The sequence below is a fragment of the Apteryx mantelli genome, chromosome 3 (genome assembly GCF_036417845.1).
Source record: "Apteryx mantelli isolate bAptMan1 chromosome 3, bAptMan1.hap1, whole genome shotgun sequence".
Taxonomy (NCBI): domain Eukaryota; kingdom Metazoa; phylum Chordata; class Aves; order Apterygiformes; family Apterygidae; genus Apteryx; species Apteryx mantelli.
This window is the reverse complement of record NC_089980.1, coordinates 111,106,566-111,127,334: the sequence shown is the minus strand read 5'-3', so window position 1 is coordinate 111,127,334 and position 20,769 is coordinate 111,106,566. Positions and strand designations below refer to the sequence as shown.

The window sequence follows — 20,769 nt, the reverse complement described above, 5'->3', positions numbered from 1 at the left end:
CTAACTGTTTTAATGAAATCAAGGGACCTGGAGGATCTGTACTGTAGAAAATCAAAAGACGTGGCACATAACACTGCAAATCCAAAAACTCTAGTCTGTTCTCCTCCTTGGAAAAGGAGATCTAATGTTTATCTAGCAAGGCCACCTGAGCAGTCCTGGCCTCTGTATGCTCAGCTCCAGTATTTACCACGTATACGGATGGATAGAGCGTACTCTTTTTCAGAGTGCTGCCTTTGAAGGCAGGTCGTAGAGTTCAGTTCCTTGGTGAAAAGTGTCAGGTAACAAGCAACTTTCATGTTGCAAAGGTCCTATGCTACTTTTTAATGTAAAAGTAAGGAAACATGCATGAGAACCTTTTTGCCATTTGCTTATGCTGAGAACATTTGAGCTGTTCAGAGCCTGAAAAGTATTGCTGCTTCTTCCTTTTTTTCCCTTGGCATTTAGTTTTCTGTCCTTGCAGTAGGTTTTTTTTAACCATGTCCAGGCCTGTCAGCAGGATTCAGAGAGCATGCCCTCTTTTTAGCAGCAACATATGAGGCTTTATTTTATTCCCCTATTGTATGGGAAAACTTTTGGGTTCCATCTGTATGTCTCCCCTTCCCTGGCCAATCCTTTCTACAGATGCTAGGAAGAAGTGGTTTGCTTTAGGTTAGCCATTTTTTCAGCACTGGTATGACTCCAATACATAGCAAGGGGCACAAAGCAAATGATCTAAAGTGATTATATTGGAGTAGTTTAAGAAGTTACCAGCACTTATCTTGGGATGTGATAACTGACTTGAATGGTCAAGGCTTAAGAGGCTTAAGCAACAGCTGTTTTCTGTTCTATTATGTTTAGACTGTAATATCTTTGGGACTGTGATTTGTTTTGTTTGTAGTGTGACTAAGTGAAGTGATGCTGATCCATTTCTACTAGGAAATTTGGATACTAATCTAGTAGAATCAGTAGTAATAGAAAAGTTCAACTCAGATACTTTAAAAGCTTTAACTGGCTGAACGGCAGAGCTCAGGGGGTTGTGATCAGCGGCGCAGTCTAGTTGGAGGCCTGTAGCTAGCGGTGTCCCCCGGGGTCAGTACTGGGTCCAGTCTTGTTCAACTTCTTCATCAATGACCTGGATGAAGGGACAGAGTGCACCCTCAGCAAGTTTGCTGACTATACAAAACTGGGAGGAGTGGCTGATACCCCAGAGGGCTGTGCTGCCATTCAGAGAGACCTGGACAGGCTGGAGAGGTGGGCGGAGAGGAACCTCATGAAGTTCAACAAAGGCAAGTGCAGGGTCCTGCACCTAGGGAGGAATAACCCCATGCACCAGTACAGGTTGGGAGCTGACCTGCTGGAAAGCAGCTCTGCCAAGAAGGACCTGGGAGTGCTGGTGGACACCAAGTTAAGCATGAGGCAGCAATGTGCCCTTGTGGCCAAGAAGGCCAATGGTATCCTGGGGTGCATCAGGAAGAGTGTTGCCAGCAGGTGGAGGGAGGTGATCCTCCCCCTCTACTCAGCCCTGGTGAGGCCCCATCTGGAGTACTGCGTCCAGTTCTGGGCTCCCCAGTACAAGAGGGATGTGGCACTACTGGAGCAAGTCCAGCGAAGGGCTACAAAGATGGTTAGGGGACTGGAGCATCTCTCTTATGAGGAAAGGCTGAGAGAGCTGGGCCTGTTTAGCTTGGAGAAGAGAAGGCTGAGAGGGGATCTTATCAATGTATACAAGTATCTAAAGGGAGGGTGTCAAGAGGATGGGGCCAGACTCTTTTCAGTGGTGCCCAGCGACAGGACACGAGGCAGCGGGCACAAACTGAAACACAGGCAGTTCCATCTGAATATGAGAAAAAACTTCTTCACTGTGAGGGTGACAGCGCACTGGCACAGGTTGCCCAGAGAGGTTGTGGAGTCTCCTTCTCTGGAGATATTCAAAACCCGCCTGGATGCGATCCTGTGCAATATGCTCTAGGTGACCCTGCTTGAGCAGGGGGCTTGGACTAGATGATCTCCAGAGGTCCCTTCCAACCTCAACCATTCTGTGATTCTGTGACATACTTTTATTTATCCATTGTTGTGGAATGAAAAAAAATTCTATTTACTGCAGTAAGCTTGTCTAATGCTCCAGTGTGTGCCAGAAATAAGACTAATGAACCAGTGAATGCATTTATAATTAAACATATGATTTGCACTGTGGTAAAATCAACTCTTAACTATGTTTTTCACAGTACAGTACTGAAGTATGACAAAATAAACAATAGCAACTAGCATCATTGTTAAGCGAAATTTTTTTTTTCTGGAGTTAATCACCATATGCCTTCAGAAGATTTAAGAAGTGATCTTTCCGTTTCTTGCAAAATCCTGTTGCCTCAAAGAAATTTGTTCTTACCCAAATTTGGCAGCTTCACTAAGTTAAAACTGATTTTTGGACCAGGGTGCTGTATCCAAAGCCTCTGGTTGCTTTACTGCCTGTTATACTGCCAACTCTTGAGTTGTCCTAGGTTCTGATTGGAAATTTGCCTCTTGAACAATGCTACCCTGCAGATCCTTACTCAGGAAGTCTATATGCCTAAAAGTGAAAGTGGAGCACTAGATAGCTGTATTTAGTTTGAAGTGACTTGAATGACAATGCATGGCTGTCTCTGCTTTATTGTAGGGTTACCTGAACTTAGCTCAAGTAGCATGTGCTATGTCCTGTGTTATGTTTGCTAAACAGCTTCTATCAGGAGTTAACCTGTGCCTGTATGTCAGTACTGCAGTAAAAGCCTCCCCAGCTTTTTTACTTGATCCTTCCATTAGAAATTCATAGTGATATCGTTTTTTTTAAATTGCTACCCAAGTAGCAAAGTACAGGAGTTTCCTGATTCAGAGAACTACAGGCTAGTCAGCCTCACCTTGATCCCTGGAAAGGTGATGGAGGAAATCCTCCTGGAAGCCGTTTCCAAACATATGAAGGAGAAGAAGGTGACTGGGGGAGTGGTCAGCATGGACTGATGAAGGGGAAATCATGCTTGACCAACCTGCTAGCCTTCTATGGATGAAATCCTCATCCTCAGTGGATGAGGAGAGAGTAGTGGATGTTACTTCTCTTGACTTTAGCAAGGCTTTTGACGCCATCTCCTGTAATGCCCTCAGTGTCAAGCTGATGAAGTTTGGGCTAGAGAAGTGGTCAGTGATGTGGACTGAAAACTGGCTGAACTGTCAGGCTCAAAGGGTTGTGACAAGTGGCAGGCAGTTGCCCCAGAGGCCATTCAGTAGTGGGGTACATTCAGGGTTTGGTACTGGGGCCAGTCCTGTTCAAGATCTTCATTAATGACCTGGATGATGGGGCAGAGTGTACCCTTGGGAAATTTGCAGCCCACCCGAATTGTGGGGAGTGGTTGCTATGCCAGGTGGTTGTGCTGTGATTCAGAGGGATGTTGCGAGGCTGAAGGAGTGGGCAGAAAGGAACCTGCTGAAGTTCAGCAAAGGGAAGTGCCAAGTCCTGCCCCTGGTGAGGGGAGTAACCCCATGCACCAGGACAGGCAGGCGGCTGAACTGGTGGAGAACAGCTTTGTGGAGAAGAGTGTGGGGGTCCTGGGTAGACCCCAAGCTGGCCATGAGGCAGCAATATGCCCTGGTGGGGCAAGGAAGGCCAAGGGCCTCCTGGATGGCCTTAGGCAGAGTGTGTTGCCAGTGGGTTGTGGGAGGTGCTCCTTTCCCTCACCTGAGCCCTGGGTGAGGCTGCACCTGGAGTGCTGTGTGCATTGTGGGGCTCCCTGGTGCAGGAGAGGCATGGCTGCACTGGAGCGAGTCCTGTGAAGGGTCGTGAAGATGATGCAGTGACTGGATGACCTGTCGTATGAGGAGAGGCTGCTAGAGCTGGTACTGTTCATCCTGGAGAAGAGAAGGCTCATGGGCATCTTAGTGGTGTGTATAAATGAGTGATGGGGAACGATTGCAAAGACTGAGCCAGGCTTTTCTCAGTGGAGCCTAGGGCAAGGTCAAGAGAGGCAACAGGCACAAATCGAAGCCCAGGAAATTCTGTCTAGCCATAAGAAGAAAACTCTTTTAGTGTGAGGGTGGTTGAACAGTGGAGCATGTTGCCCAGAGAGGTTGTGGAGTGTCCATTCTTGGAGGTACTCAAAAGCTGACTGTGCGAGGCCCTGCGCAACCTCGTGCAGGTGAGGCAGCTTTGAGCAGGGGCTTTGGACTGGATGATCAGCAGAGGTCCCTTCCAACCCCAGCTGTTCTGCAGGGTTCTGTGATCCTAATTCAGAATGTCTCCTCACCCCTCACTTCGGAGTAAAGGAAGGAGGGATCTGTTACCGTGTTGTCTTTAATGTTGGTTTTATAAATCTAAATTATTTGCATACCTGTCAAATACTGTTTTCTTGTTTTTACCAACATGTAAAATGTGTAGCCCTTAAAATTGGTAAAATAATTACCAATATATAAAAAATATAAAAAAAAATACATTTTTAAACTGTTGTAAATTTTTGAGTGAAGTGATATGTTTAAATGATATTGTACTATTTACTTTGTTTTTCAGCCATTCTTATGTTGGTCCAGATTACAGTGTACAAAAAAACACTGGAAAAATTTCTCTAGAACACATTGATGCTGTAAGTCCTATGTTTATTGCGCTGTATTATGTGGTGATGCCTGCCTTTTTGAAATCAAATGCTTTCCTTCTGTACACAGACAGCATATAAAGCCTTTATTTTCTTTTTTTAAGATTCAGTATTAGTTTTGTGACTGAAGAACTACTTGGATGAAATTGTGATAAACAAGGATTAAAATGGAACAAAATTAACAAAATGAATCTAATCAGGGTTTAGAATGGAGCTATAATGAATTGCTTAATTTGCTGCTTAATTTTATGTGTTTTCACAAATACCTAACATAATTATAAACAAAGAGTTTAACAAAATTTTTTATTTAATAATTTTGCAATTTTTGGTGTTTAGTTGATAGTTATTGCTTTGCAATATTTGTCTTTGGGACATTTTCTGGACTTTTCACTTATAGGAAGGCTTTTTTTGAGCAGGGAAAAGAATAAAATTGATGGTAAAACCGCATCAATTATGCAGAGACAATTAAAACCACATTTTGGTTTATCTGGACTTAGAAATGGTGTGGTTTTTTTCGTATGTCTTAACCATGGCAGTGTTCCTTTGGAAGTAAATTCCGTGGCTAAACTTAGCTGTCAGAAATGAAACCCAAATACAAGAAAATTTGAGTGATGCATGCTTTCTCTCTGAGATCTTACAGTATGGAAAATAGTACTCTTCATGGAAGAATTCTGCAAATCAATTGCAATGGACTCCTGCTCGTAGTTCCTCAAAGATGTTAAACACCCCTTCAAATCCACCTTGCTGCTCCAGAAGCTAAAATAGGGAAGCAGCAGCATTGTAATAGAACTGTGGTTATATCTTTCCTGATAGCAATTAAAGCTTTGCTACTTTGTAGCTAAAGAGATTATGATATTACCATCTGTGTTACTCTTTCACATTATTATTTGATTATTATTGAATTTGATGGCCTAAGGACACACTTATCTTCAGTCCAAAGGATCTCTGCATGTGCATTTCTTTCCGTCCAGCTGTTGGCATTTTCAGATGGAGCTAATTAGTCATTACAATAAGCATATATCCTACAAGCAAACTGGACAGTATGTCTTAAACATACATTTTCCTCTTGACAGCTTTCTGTGAAATCATTCCCTCTTTGCATGCGCCAGTTGCACAAAGCCCTGCGTGAGAACCATCATCTCCGTCACGGAGGCCGTATGCAATATGGGCTGTTCTTGAAAGGCATCGGTTTAACTCTGGAACAGGCACTGGAATTTTGGAAGAAAGAATTTATTAGAGGAAAAGTGGATGCAGACAAGGTAATTCGAGAAATGAATGATATCTAAATACATGAATGTGAGGATGTATTTAATGTGTTCTTTGTGCTACATATATGAATAGGTGCTTGTTAAAATAGATACTTGTGCAAAAGGCACACTAATGTCTTTAATTTTTTTTTTCTCATTTGGTTATGATTTTATTCATTTTGTTTGTCATTCTCCTGAAGTAGGGGAACTCAAGTCATAAAACCAGAGGCTTTTTAGAGATGAGAACTAGAAAAATGCAATCCTTTACAAAGGCTTCAAGAAAGGACTTAATTTCTAGCTGAATTCAGGAAAATGTAGATATTTTCAGTTGTAATTTCCTATATTTAAAGGATATTAAAAGAACAAGAACAAGCTATCAGAAACTAACAAAATGTAGATATATATATATATGTGTGTGTGTATGTGTGTGTGTGTATATATATATATAAATTTTTTTTCATTATTTCTGTTTAAAGAGATTGTGAACAGGCCCAACTCAGTCTGCTTGTGCCTTGATACAAGGACCTAGGTGTTTGCAAATGGATCAAGACGTGTGCATGCCTTGGATCCTATTTTCAGTTACAGGCTTAAGATTTTTCGTTTTTTCCCTTACAGCATCCATGTTTCATGTATTGCATAGGCATAGACAGGCCTCTAGAAATAAATTACAGTTTTATAGTTGATGAAGTTGTATGACCCTGTCCTGATTAGCTGTGAAATTTAGAAAGCATTTTGTGAGTGAAGAAAAGGATTGTAGTTTTGGCATTTTTCACACAGAGATCACTATTTCTATGTAATTTTCATATTTCTTCTAATTTTCTAGGTAGACAACTTCAGTCTCTTGGGGGGGGAGGGGAGAAGGCTGACTCCTCACAGCTGTAAGTGAAGTCAGTGGTCTGTGTTTTTCACAGTAGAAAGTTATATAATGTATGCTGTCCTGAAAAGTTAAGATGAACACAATTCTTACTGGTACTTTCTTTTGATATTTTTATTTTCTGAATCTCATGCTGTTGTTCCTTTTCTGTAGAATGGAGTTAGTTATACTGCCTTGTCTTGTTGGAGCACTGTAAACATATGTGCGTGATACTTGGTAAAGACTAAGGTTAACTATTCGGTACTGACTGGTGTGTGCAAAGAAGGAGGGTTTGATTTGCTACAAATGATTATGGCTTCAAGATTCCTATTCTGTCTTTAGTGGCAGTAACATTTATATCAGTTGTCAGTCCTAAGACTTCTTGACACAACTTCAATTTTGTGTCCGGCACCAGTGGTGCACTGGAGTGCATACCACAAGACTAAGCATAAACACAAGGAAAACTTGCACCAAAATGAATGCTCTGTGCTCTAAATCACTGATGTAGGCTACCCTGTGATTCCATGAGAAAAACACTTAGAAAAGTTTGCAAGAAACAGTTTTGCCTTCAGAGAGGAATTTGCAAGTATATTGTAAATAAAGTGTGAAGCTGTATATTCAATGACAAAAACAACAAGCAGGGCTCACAAAGAATGCGCTGAAACTGGTAGTGATCTCTGTGCAGAGTAAGTGATCATGTAGTGTGTGCTTACAACAGAGACACGCAGAGTGCAAAGTAAAATGTGTTTTTGCTTGAAGCACCATAATTAAAATTACTCTGCAAATTGATAGTCTAAGAATGCTTAAATGGTAAATTGTTGTTGTTCAGATGATAGGATCAGCTGTCAAGTAGTGGTAAATGCGTTACTTCTGAATGTTTATGCCAATTGGCTTCATAACCTCAGTGTAATTTTAAGGTATAGTTTGTTTTTGTTTCTGTAAAATGTAATCCTATTCTAAGCAAAAATATTAATTACCTTATTCTTTGACCTCCTGTTTGTTCATGTTGCTTAAAAAATAACTTTATTCCTAACTTAAAAAAAAGGGAAAGCCTGCCATATATTTTTTAAATATTTGAAACAAAAAATCTAAAGAATAAGATGAACCAATAGCAAGATAAAATTAAATATTTGCAGTATACTTCTAAAATGCTCTGAGAATTGAAAATGAAATCCACTTTTGTAGTAGAAATCATTGTTACTTGTCTGTAATTGTTTTCAGATCTATTTATATGATTAGTTTGTGAATATGAAATCAAAGACTTGAAGACAAGGTGTTTAGAACAAAGGAAAGAATGAAAACAAGATCACTTTCTTTAAGGCATCATTCAATTATTTCTTTAGCTAATAGCCTGGAATCAAAGTTTTGATACAGATGGATGATTTTTAAGTAATGCAACCCATTGCTTTTTGCTTTCCTTTGCTGCATATATCCTTGTTGTGAAATATATTCTTGCTTTTAGCAATATTTGATGCACTGTTGTATGGAAATGTTCTCTTCTAGTACTCTGATTATTTATCACTTTTTACAGAAGAGACAGTTGCTAGTTGTGCACTTTGTTGAAAAACCATTCCTATGATTCTGCTTATACAAAATGAATTTGTTATTTTGTCAAATATGATACTGAAATATGTCTAAATACTGTTCAAGAGATTAATAAATCTCCAAATATATTTTAAGGTATTAAATGCTACTGTATTAACAGTTAACACTTTTAATTATCCTGATGATAGCTGTAGCTTATCTCTTCTGCAAATGATCTCATGCTTGAACCCCATCTGTTTTGGGATATCTTTTGCAATTGACGAATGTGGGGCTTTACTGAAGTTCTTTGTAAATCTTTTTTGCTGACTTTCTGATTCACTGGCTTCCCACTGATTTGACTTCTGTGTTTTTGGTCTACCACAGTCACTGTATTTGAAGAAGTCCTTTTCAGTTGTAACTTCTGGTTCATGAAATGGTTTCCAAAAGGGATTTGAATCTGCTCATGCGTCGTTTCTTTAGGCTCTGGATTCACGCTTCTCTTTGTCTGTGAAGGTGGTATTTGCTGAGGGTAGAAGATAATCATGCCTTTAAGACTTGTCCCCACATACTCTCTTACTCAGATACATTTTCCTTCTTGAAACCCTCTATTTTTTGCCAAGTTTGGGGCCAGTGTCCTATCTCAACCATGATCTTGGTTTCTCAGTACTCTTTCCAAATCCTGTGCTAGTAGAGTTGCAAGTGGTTTTTGCAGATCTGGAGGTGAGGAGGGCTCTTTCCTTTTTCATTAAGAAAAAAATCTGTTTATCATGCTACCTCAGTTTTTCCTAAAGTAGTTATTTAGACATCTACAGTCCATTTTGGATCTACCACTCAATATTATTCAGTATTGTAATGGGTTAAATTAATAAAACTGAGTAGTCTTCCATATTGTACCAAACTGTGGAGTTAGATGGACATAAATGAAATATTCTGCTGTTTGTAAGAAGAGGCAATGTTTGAAACTTTGAGCCCCTTGCAAGATAAAGAATATTCTGCTTAAGGAATGTGAAGAATGTTATATTCCTTTTTTGTCAGTGTTGTAATAAAACATTGAGTTTTATTTATTTTTTTAGCAAAAAAATATGGATACACTCACTTTTGAGTAACAAGAATATTTTCCATATCAGAAACTTAATATGGCTCCAGAGTCAGAGTTTTTATACTTGGTGCAATTACAAATTGATACAGATTATGCCTTCAGTGAAACCTATTTGTAAAACTTTTCCACGTTAATCCCTCATAGCTATGAATAGATTATTCAAAACTGTACTCAGCTATTTCAAAGTTTGGCTACAGAACAGTACATGGGCAGAAGATGAAACCATGTAGGAGAATGTTCTTACAGCTGTGAGTTGAATAGCTCCATTCATATTAATCTTAGATCATTTTATATGCCATAATTGCCTGGTCGTGCTAACTTATAGACCATGTGTAAGTCTTGTTTGTGATTTGGATCAGTTTAAAAAAAGAAAGTGTAAAAAAAAAAAAAAACCCCAAACCCCCAAGTATCCTGAACAGCAGTAAAATGCAGGTTCAGGTATTTTAAATGGCTAAATCTATCCTTTAATTATTCCAGGTATGGTAAAATCAGTATGATCTGCACATAAACTGCTTTTCCAGGGGGACCGAGACGGGCTGGGGGAATGGGTTGATGGAACCCTATGAAATGCAACAAGGACAAACACCAAGTCCTGCCCATGGGGAAGAGCCCCTTGCACCAGTGCAGCCTGGGGCCCAACTGCCTGGGGAGCAGCTCTGCGGGGAAGGACCTGGGGGTCTTGGCAGGCAGCCAAGTTGTGACATGTTGTGGAGCTTGAGCTGCCAGTGTGCCCTGGCAGCAGAGAAGCCACCAGCACCCTGGCCTGTATTAACAGGAGCATGGCCAGTAGATGGAGGGAAGGGATTACTTCCAACTATTCGGTGCTTGTTAGACTACATCTAGAATGCTGCGTCTGGTTTTGAGGGTTTCCCCCATCCCAAATACAAGATATTGATAAGCTGGAGCAAGTTCAGCAGAGAGCTATTAAGATGGTCAGGGGGCTGGAGCATTTGCCCCGTGAGGAGAGGCTGAGGGAGGTGGGCTTGTGCAGCCTGGGGAAGGGACGGCTTTGCTAACAGCAGCCCTCTGGTGCCTCTAGGGAGGTTTCTAAGGGAGGTTATTAAGAAGACAGAGCCAGGGTCCTTACGGCAGTACATGACAGGAGGACAAGAGACAGGAGGCATAAATTGAGATGAGAAGTTCTGGACATAGTGAAACACTTTTCATCATGAGCACAGTACAGCAGTGGAGCGGGTTGCCCAGAGAAGTTGTGTGATCTCTATCCTCGGAGGCTTTCAAGACCCAACTGGAGAAAAGCTGGGCAACCTAGTCTGATTCCTTGGCTGGCCCTGCTTTGAGCAGGAGGTTGGACTGGATGACCTCTTGAGATCCCTTCCAACCTGAACTTTCCTATGATTCTATCTGCCCCTGCATACAAGTAAAATTGTTATTTATTTATTTATTTTTTGTGAGGGCCAGCCACTAGAGGGAGACAAGATCTTAAGGAATAAACCAATATGGTATATAGGCATAAATGAGAAATGCTTATGCTGTAACGTTTTGCAGATCTGTACATCTATAATATAAAAGCAAATCATATTTTTAAATGAAAATCAAAATAGATACTAGATAATCTGTTTAGTAGTGCTTTTAAGCATGCATGGCTCTCCCCAGTGTGATTTATAATGAACAGAATGAAGTGATGGTCTTAAAACAACAGCCACCTTCTTAAATCCCCAGGAATATTTTCCTTGTCAGTCAGTTGATTACATTTCATTTTAGTATTTTATTTCCTCATTTGTTTGAGATTTGAAGTTGAATTATTTTCTTCTATTTTTTATTTTTAACTTAACCCTTTTATTTTGGGTAATGGTGCCCACTATTTTGGGAATATGTTTTGATTTATAAATCAGAAAGGGTTCTTTATTTCATCACATTTAATTATAATTCTGTAACTGGGTGTCATTTGCTGCTTTTATCCTTGAATTATTTAAACTTTACAAATCTGCCAAAACCTAGAGTGACATGTTGAACAGCAAGCCACAATATTTGGCATCTAAAAAATAAAAATGTAAATATAGTTGAAAATCTTCTATATAGATTAAAATCTTTTTAATTTACAGTAATACTGTAATGCAAATAGATGGCAAAGTTTGAATTCTCCTGAGATGTATAAAGGACTTTAGGAAAATGTTTGCCCTCATTTAAGGTTTGAAAAACATAATAAAAATGCTGCATATGTTACCTGTGAAATGTTATCCCCATGAAATCTGTGGAAACTGGAACAGTACTTCATGGTAACAAAGTATTGATATTAGTTAAGGAAATTGTCCTTGCTTTCTTGGGTTATTGGGGGACTAGATAGTCAGCTTTTTGATTAAATTATGTTGCTGGGTTAAACTCGTCATAAAATGAAATAGATTTTTTTTTCCCCTTCCACCAGTGACTGCAAAAATTAGCTTCAGTAGAAGCATTTATTATCTGTATTCTTCTCTCATTAATTGGAAATAAGAATTTCCAAATAATATGAAATTATAATTTCATGCTCTAGTTGTAGTGAGATAGAGCATGTGAATTTTAGAATTTTGGGTGAATCATTTTTATTCTGTTTTGGCAAAAATAACATCTTAGTCATAACATTTATTATGTGTTGAATGGCTACACTTACCTAATACGTCTAAGCATAAAAAAAGTCTAAATACTTCTGCTATGTTTCCAAATGCTTTTTGTATTCTACAAAGAAGGTGGGCTTTTGAAGTTGTTTTAATAACAGGCTAAAGATAATTTAATTGTCAGAAGAAACATGAAAATGCATTTTCATATAAATGTCGTCTTTATTTTGATTTCCAAACTTAATATTGAATTTACATTAGCCCTCTTCTCTAAATTCAAGTTTAAAGAAAAAAACAAAGCAAAACTAATGCATAATAGTTACGGGGGTTTAAGACAGTAGGTGGTCCAAGTGTATCTTAAACATGTAGGCTTGAAGTAAAAATGAATATTTAATTTGAATTTCAATTCCAAAGGTTAAAGAAAAGGACTTTCAGACTTACGCTATTTCTGAATTCTTTTATGCTTCTGTCCCCCCCCCCCCCCTTTAACTACAGCCTTCTGTGACTTTCTTCTGAAAACCCAGGTCTAGGAAATCAGAATATTCTTGCAAAATTGTGAGTAGACCATGATGCATGTTGATATGGGCTGAACAACATTTGGGTGCCGTAGTGATATGCTGAACACCAAGATAAAAAAAAAAAAAAAGGCCATAGTCTGAAATTTGTAGTCATGTTGTTTTCTAGCAATCAGCTTCAAGGTAGTGAATCAGTCATCAAGTGACCTATTCTGTTCATATAAGTTACCTAGTATCTTTTCTGCATATAAACTGAAGCCTGGAGATGAACAGATGCATTTGTCAAATGGGATATTATTATCACTGAAGGTGTGATACTCATATGGAGAGATATGGTTGCTGAGATTGATTAGCTGGTTTGATTTCAGAGAGCTGAGAAGGATAAACTCTTGGGTTTGTTTCGTAATTTAATAAACAGAGGAGGTGGTGTGAGTGAATTTAGTCAAAATTTGTATAACTAGGTATGAGAATTGAAAGTGTGACTTGAAAACATAATGCATAGATTCTTCTTGTTGCATCTGAATCCAGCTGAGTTAGTACAGCTTTTTTATTGGCTGTCACTGGAAAATGATTTTTTGTCTTTTCTTTTGGTCCTGGTGGTTTGATAATAAGAAACAGTGAAGAGTTTGGCTCAAGCCTGAAAATGGCTCACCTGAGCCTGAAAATGAGAAATTTCTTGCAGACCTCTGTAGTCTGGCCTTGGAGCCTTGTCTAAGGAATCATAATATCCTCCTTTATCTGGATGGAAATAAGTTTCAGTTGCCATTAAGATTTGGTCATTTTTGGCAATAAGCATATCATGAGGAATGTGTGTTAAATCTATTTAAGCTTGTAGATTCTTGCTATCATATTGTCATTTTGATTTGAAGCTGTATTGTATAGATGGGACTTTCTCGTCGTCCTGTCCTGCAAGCGTTCGTTTCTGCGTTCCAGGCTTCTGCTCCATTCTCTTGTGGAGTGCTTCAGCCTTGTTGAACGCTCGGATGAGCACCGTTTGCAAATTTTGTGGAATATTAATCCACCTGGTTTGATTTCTTCCGTTTGTTTTGTGTATCTGTTGACCAAAACAGTAGGAAGAGGTCTGTGATGGATTCTAGAAGACGACTGAGAAAGCGTGCACACAGGGCTTGTGTTTGGTTGTATCCTAAGTAGTATGAGCGAAATACTGATTGTATCAAGTGCTGTAGAGAATATCAGCAATGGAAATAAACATGCAACCCTGGCTTGTGGCTGAAAGGAATTTGTTGTCACTTGTCAGTGTTATTTCTGTTTGGTGTTGTGGACATCATTCTGGAAAGGCTCCAGAATACGAGCCTCAGCTAGTTAGACCTAGGGATAGCTGTTTGCTTCCTATTTAATTAAGCATTATGAGATCAAATCAAAATAATTTGAAGTTGTGTGCATCAGGCAGTGATTTTTGGTAGGACTTGCATTTAACAAGTGGCATAGAATTGCCCTTGTTGAAACAACATGTCATGTTGTATTTATGGACATTGCTGCATTCTTAATGAACCTATAATAATACAAACGTTGCAGAAGAGTTGATGCTGTTTCTAGTTTCCTGACAAAGAGGAAATCCTGACTTTGTTGCAAAGGGTTTTAGTAGTAATAATCTACATTGGTCAAAATACTCATGAAAGTACATGCAAGTTTGTAGGTATTGCTGCTCAGATCTCTTTATTAGAGTACTAATATAGATATGTGTTCTGTGGTTGTTTCTCTCCTAGTCCTTCCTCCCATGCTGCTGCCGCGCCCCCCCCCCCCCCCAAATTAGGCAACTAAATGAAGCACATCTTGGCTCCAGTTGATACAGAAGATGATGAGAAATCAGAATTGAATACAAGATAGAGGTTTGTGCCCGTATAGCATCTTTGTGGGATGTGATAGGAATCTCCTACTGCTTATTTCAGTAAAGCCAGCTGAAATTAATCACTTTCACTGTTTCTGCCTGACTACAGTGTATATAATCATCATTGAAATGTTACTATTAACCTATAACCTACAACATGTATAACCTATACATGATCTAACTGTATTCAGAAGTATTTTAAACTAGAGTAAGAATAATAATATGGGATAAGTAGTATGTAGTGTCATGGTGTTGAATTCAACTAGTTAATTTGGCTGTTATCTAAATTGGCAGGTAGAATATTCAGTTGCAAAGGGAGGAAAAAAACCCGATGAATTAATAAATCCTTTTAGTACCTATTAACAGTTATTGGTATTTCCAAGATTAGGCACATTTATCTTTTTTTCTGATGGTAAATGTTGCATCAGTTCCCTCTATCTCTTCTTGGGGTGGGACAGGAGAGGAATATAATAACACTGGAAGTTGCAGATTCCTTTCTGTGTGTGTTAAAATTTTGTTCTGCCTGTCACATGTTTGGAGTTCTGAACTCCGAAAGGAATAAAACCAAACAGAAACCTTGCATTTTTGGTTTGGAACCCTTTTGCTTGTAAGAATATATTTACACTAAAGTAATATTGACTGACCTTGTAAACTTGAGGCCATTATTGTTTTTTGGTAAAGTTAAGGATGCTGGAGAGAGAGTGTCTTTAGGACATAATTATGTAGACTTAAGAGTGATGTAGCTTTAATTATGCCCTGTAGCTAATGTGGATGCATATTAAACTCAATCATGCCTCTGTGCATTTCCCTCTGAAACTTTCTTTCTCAAGCCATAAATTACTAATCAGCATATTGGTGCACCCTAAGGTTATCAAAACTTACTGAATATAGACAAGAATCTGTTTGACTATTTGTCATTTTATACTTAAAAAATTTTTTTTCATAAGGTGGTATTTTTTGTGATAGAAACTTTGTCTTAAAAAATCCTTATATTTAAAAAAGGTAATTTCTGCGTAACAGAGCATAAGTCTTAAGGCAGAATTTCTTAAATAAAATGGAGCTGAAATAAAATGTCCTATATATATATACATATATGTGTGTGCGCACACACACACACATATATATATAAATAAATGTATATATTTTTTTCATGGGTGTTAGTCAGGACCATCACTGAAAATAATATACCAGGAAAGCATAAAACCTTTTTTAGACTCTCGCATAGTTGGAGGTTATTGTGTTGGGCACATAAATCTTAGGAATCACAGTAATAAGCACTATGATAAGAATGTGTGCTCTTTCATTCTAAATGCATTCCCCTGTTCAGTTGCTACAAGACTTCCCAATTCCATTCTTTTAAAGCTGAAATTCCCTGAACCTTGTTGTCAGGCCAAAGCTATGGCGACATTTTTCTATGGTTATTCACCTTAAAGTACTTTAATTCTTTATTTTTTAAACTTGTTAAAAGTATATCTCTTTGTACTTTTTATATTCAGTTTTCGTCATTTGACTTGCATTATAAATGAAAACTTGAGACTGTCTTTCAGTCTATGGCATTTCTTAGGGGCAGAGAAGAGCTCTAACCTGCATAATCTCCTCTATCCCAGGGCATTAATTATAGTTTTGGTGTGACTCAAGTGTTTTTAACTGTACCGGCTACCATAAAAAGTTAAGGGGATCTGTTTTCACAATTGTTATATATTAGGCACCAAAATCTGTATTTAGTGGTAAGATTCTTGCAGTGACAAGAATGAAAGCAATAAATGTTTTCAGTACTAAAATTAATTTAGGTCAGAATCTGGTCTCTTACAGCATGTTTTATTTCAAGGAAATGCACATTTTTCCAACAGTTCTTTCAATACTGTAGTATTTTTTGTTTTTTAAACTGTATGTATAAAAGTGGCTGTTAAAACCAGACCTTTAGTTTTCTAAGATTCCTTTTTGTACTCTTGAACCGCTTGTCAGACTTGCACTTTATTATTACTGTAGAAAGACTGTGTACTTGTAAGAAGAGGTTTCTATTTTATTAGCCATCACAGTAGCGGCAAGCTATTAAGTCAGTGACATTTTAAGAAAAGTAATGGAAAAGCTTGTCTGTGAGGGTGCCCAATTTCCAAGTTCAATGATTGTGAAGCAGCTGAGTATCACTATCTATGGACTTCAGACTGCTCTCTTGAATACCTTCCTAACAATACAGCTCCGTCGTTATAGTCATTTGCTGAAAAATACCTTCTTTACTTTCTCCCCCAGCAATGTATTCCAGCTCTTTGGAAACTAACCCCAAGTTCTAAGACAGAGATTAACCGTTTTCAAGGTACAGCTCTATAAATCCATATATCTTGATTGCTTTGCAGAATGAACCGAATGACATAGGTGGTCTTTCAGTTGTGTTCCTACCCTTTTTGAATAGAAAAATACTGGCTTTGGTAGATTTGGTAGATCAATATTTACTAATCTTGATATAATTGTTTGAAAGAATATTAAAATAAAAGTAGTGAAATGTGCTTTTAGAATTGTTTTATTAAATGCTGTAAATTTGCTGTAATCATATAAACTGACTTCAAAAAAGAAAACTAAAATCTTGTGTACTTTGTCTTCTCCTTTGAAAAGTCTAGTTAATTGTTTAACATCACATAACTGTCGTATTCCATATGCCTATATTCAGCCAGCAAATCGTGGCTATGTTTCATATTCAGTCATCCAGAAAAGCAGCGTACTGTATCAAATGTGCAATCTGCTGATATACCACATAGGCTATGGTGTAAATAAGAAAGTATTTTTACTTTCAGAATTGCTTTAACATTCTGCTGCATGTCTTTGAAATGTATTGAATCTCATGAATAGACACAAGACAGCTCTTTTATAAGTTATTCATGCTATGCGCAATTTATGTTTCAGAAATATAATATATTGATCTGGGAAAGCTAAATTACTGTGATATATTTTAAGTATTTCAACATTTTTTGAAAAGTTAGATACTGATTTTTATACTGAAATCTACAATATTATTTAGCCAAGAAACTGAATTCTGTGCACAGTGTGGTATGTTCTGAGCTTTTCCCATTCCCCGTGTCTCTTCTTAAGTCCACTTATACAGGAAGAAAAGCAAAATCTTTTCCTCAAACGCATTTTCTTTCCCCTGCTGTACACAGGGGAGCAGAAGTTAGTGGTCTTTATGCCATGAAAAAGAACTCTACAATATGACTTCCTCCTAAAGGAACAGAAGGGACTGACACTTGTTCTGTTTGTCTTGTATAAAACCGAAAGTATGTAGATAACACAGTTGTGCAGAAGCAAGTCAGATTATTTGAACATCCTGCCCCTTCTTTCCAGGATTTTATCTGCTACAGATGTCAGAAAATCACCTCAGATGACTTACAAAGCAAGTTACATTATTTAAATTCTAAACTTTTTTTTGCTCTTCCTTCCAGGAGTGGGATATTACTGAGATCGTGCTACATCTTCTTAAAGGTGTTGGGATTTTGGGCGTAAGAACTGGGGTAATAACAGTGAAACTCAAAATAATTTTGTTTGAAAAGAAAAACTTTTTTAAATTAATTAAAGTAGTTGTGCTCAGTCTCTTCTGTATTTTGTTACCAGAGTTATTTCCCTGAAATTGTGTTTTTTCTGTTTTTACAACCATGGAGTTGAAACTAAAAAATCGGGTGTTTGTCATTTCTCCTGAGACAGTTTGGAGCAGTCTGGCAATAGAGCTTCTTTATTTTTCTGTTTGCATTTTCCAGGCAATTGAGTCATCTTTTAATAAATGATGAATTAGCTAGTCTTGTGTGTTTTAGATCAATCTTTTCTTCTGTCATTGAATGGAGAAATATGCTTGTCATACTTGCGGTCTATAGAGTTCAAGTATTATTTCTTGACTGCAGTACACTCTCCTTATTAGATATGATATAATAAAAAGGCCTTTATGTGTAAGCAGTCATGCTTATTATGACAGCAAGGGCTAATATCGGTGGTTTTCAGTGCTTCGGTTTCCTTTGATAGTCATCTTAAAATGTGATTTTATGTTGTCTTTCTACATCGTCATCTTTCCAGTTATAGCCTGTGTTCACTTATGTCTCTGATACTTTTATATTTCTTTTTTATTGGTCTCTTAAGCCTCTGGTTAGAACTGATTTCCAACTGGTTTTTGTCTGGGATACAAAATTATTTTCTAATATAGGTCTAGTAGATCTTGGTGTCAGTCAAGGGAGAGGGAATGTCACTGTGAATCATCAAGATCCTGAGTTCTTTGCCAGGGTATGGTATTGACATTGGGTGGTGGTGGTGTCCCCTTGTGGCCCCCCCCAAAATCTAGGATCTTCTTGGTGATTTTTATGCATTTGCTTAACCGGTTCTGCACCTTGCTTTTTCTCCATTGGTCTGCAATTCTACAATACATCCAGACTTGCTATAGTGAATTTAAAGTTGCTTATTTTTTGTTTCTTTTTATCCTTAAAACGATTTTTGCTCAACTTCCAAGGTTGCACTCCTGATGACCAATAATTGACCACTAGTGAGTGGTTTATAGCCTGGGGCCTCCCATATCATCCTGTATTTGTATTTTCAAGGCCTCTGCTATCATCCCCATGCTGCATTTTTATTCTAGCAGCATAGATAGATCATTCAACACAGAATAAATACTTGTTATCTACAAGTTAAAGCAGTGTATATGACAGTAGGCCTTTTACAGCCTTCACTTGTGCAAAGCTAAGCTAAAACAAATTATCTCATAGTTGCCTGATTGTTAGGTAATTACTGTTACAACTAAATAAGATAAAACTCCAGACAGGCCAAGACAAGTCTAGATCAAGCCTGACAAGTCCTGAGGCACAGGTCTCTAGTTTAATGCAAAGCCTGTCACAAGCATATGCAGGCTTATATCCCAGTAAATATGGAATTTCCTTCTCTTTCATCCACCTCTGCAGGTGTTCAGAGCCAGAATTAATGAACTTATCTGTGCTGAGAAAGACAATAAGCATCTCTCACTGTCAGAAACTAATACCACTTTCCTTAAAGAATGAGAGGTCCAGCTTACCACATGGGTATTTTTATGGCAAATGCAAATACCACTGACCAGCCTATTCTCATCTTATGCAAGGGATATATATGTCTGGCTTCCATGAATGGCTCCAAGATCTTCAGAGAAAGGCATATCAAATTCGTCTTGTACTGCTAATGAAAAAAAAAATTTCTTTTTACAGTGTAGTCAAGAGTTTTATGCTGCCTTCTGTCCTGTTGTTCATTGATACCATCATTCTTGAGCCAAACCATGCTGTTTGGAGGGCTCCAGTATCTAATTTACTCTATGTTCAAAAGGACTGACAATAAATATCAAATCTCCATGTAGATTTTTTGTTTTAATGCCTTGCTTTCTTTGTTTTATGACTGCATCAAAAAAATTGTCTACATATTTCAAGAACAGACACAAGAAAACATTTATTAGTCAGCATCCTTATAGTTTTATTTTAAGAATTATCATGTGCCTTTTTTTCCTCCAGATATTTTAATTTTCTGGATAAATTGATTTTTTTTTTTAAAATATCTGCACATACAGAGGACTTGCTGTATCTTGGGATGTTATGTGAGTGAGCATCTTTTCCTTCTGTTCTGTCATTACGACTTTGTCTAAGGAGTTTAACCATATCTCGGTAACTGCCAAATTTTTTGCCACAGTTTTGTTGTGTTTTGATAACTTCATATCTTGGATTGGTTGATGAAAGGATCTTCTACAGCACAAGGCACGTGGAGTTATGCTGTCACTTCTGCAAATCTGAGGCGTATGTTAAAATTGAATATTTTGGAGTTTACTGTATCTCATATTACAGAGTTGATTGGGTCAGTTACAGATTTCTAATGAATGAGGATTGCTTTGCTGGTGAACTGATACCACTTGATGGTAACACTGATTTACCACTTGATTTTATAATTAATGAAGAAGGCTTGTGTGTTTCTTTTGTTTTTATTTTTTTATTTTTTTATTTTTTAATAAACTTGCTTCTTGTGTCTTTTGTCACCTAATGCTAAACTTGTCTTCAGATATCTTTTTAATCAACCGATGGGTTGTTATTCTCCAATCTATAAAGTATTTCTTTCTATCATAGCTACACCACAAGAATGCTTGCAAAGGAATGCAATAAATTAATGAAATAATTCAATATCTAATAACTAGGTCAGGCTGAGGAACTAACTCAAATGAGCTCCCCATGCAAGGTATGTGGTTTAAAAGGGAACAAAGTTTCTGTTATTTAGATGGTCCTAAACATGTGCAAAACCTTCCAGTCCCTGCTTTGAAGGTTGCATGCTTGGCGAATGCCAGGTATTCTCCCAGAATGTAAAGTATAAACTCTTCAGTGAGCATATGATGGCTTCCACTGGGTCAGGAGTGGAATTGCCCTTTAGAAATAGTGCATAGACAGTGAACTTCAACCGTTGCAATGCACTTGCAATGAACTGTTGCAATGAACTCTGGCAGATGTGCTAAGTAGAAGTGTGATATTGGATAATGACTCAGAGACTTCTTGGATTCATTCTGATAACCTTG

General features: G+C 37.9%; 1 protein-coding gene and 1 long non-coding RNA gene across 2 annotated transcripts in view; both read left to right on the top strand.

Annotated features, from left to right (window-relative positions):
- PRIM2 (DNA primase subunit 2) overlaps positions 1-20,769 on the top strand; it is a 107,082-nt gene that overhangs the window by 62,628 nt on the left and 23,685 nt on the right. Inside the window, exons 8-9 of the mRNA XM_067294157.1 lie at positions 4,508-4,580; positions 5,663-5,848. Coding sequence (XP_067150258.1) covers positions 4,508-4,580; positions 5,663-5,848 — 259 coding nt within the window. The remainder of the gene's footprint in view (positions 1-4,507; positions 4,581-5,662; positions 5,849-20,769) is intronic.
- On the top strand, positions 14,144-17,603 carry LOC106492528 (uncharacterized). The gene is made up of 3 exons (XR_001294017.2): positions 14,144-14,229; positions 16,479-16,542; positions 17,496-17,603. It is a non-coding gene; the product is annotated as an uncharacterized lncRNA (long non-coding RNA).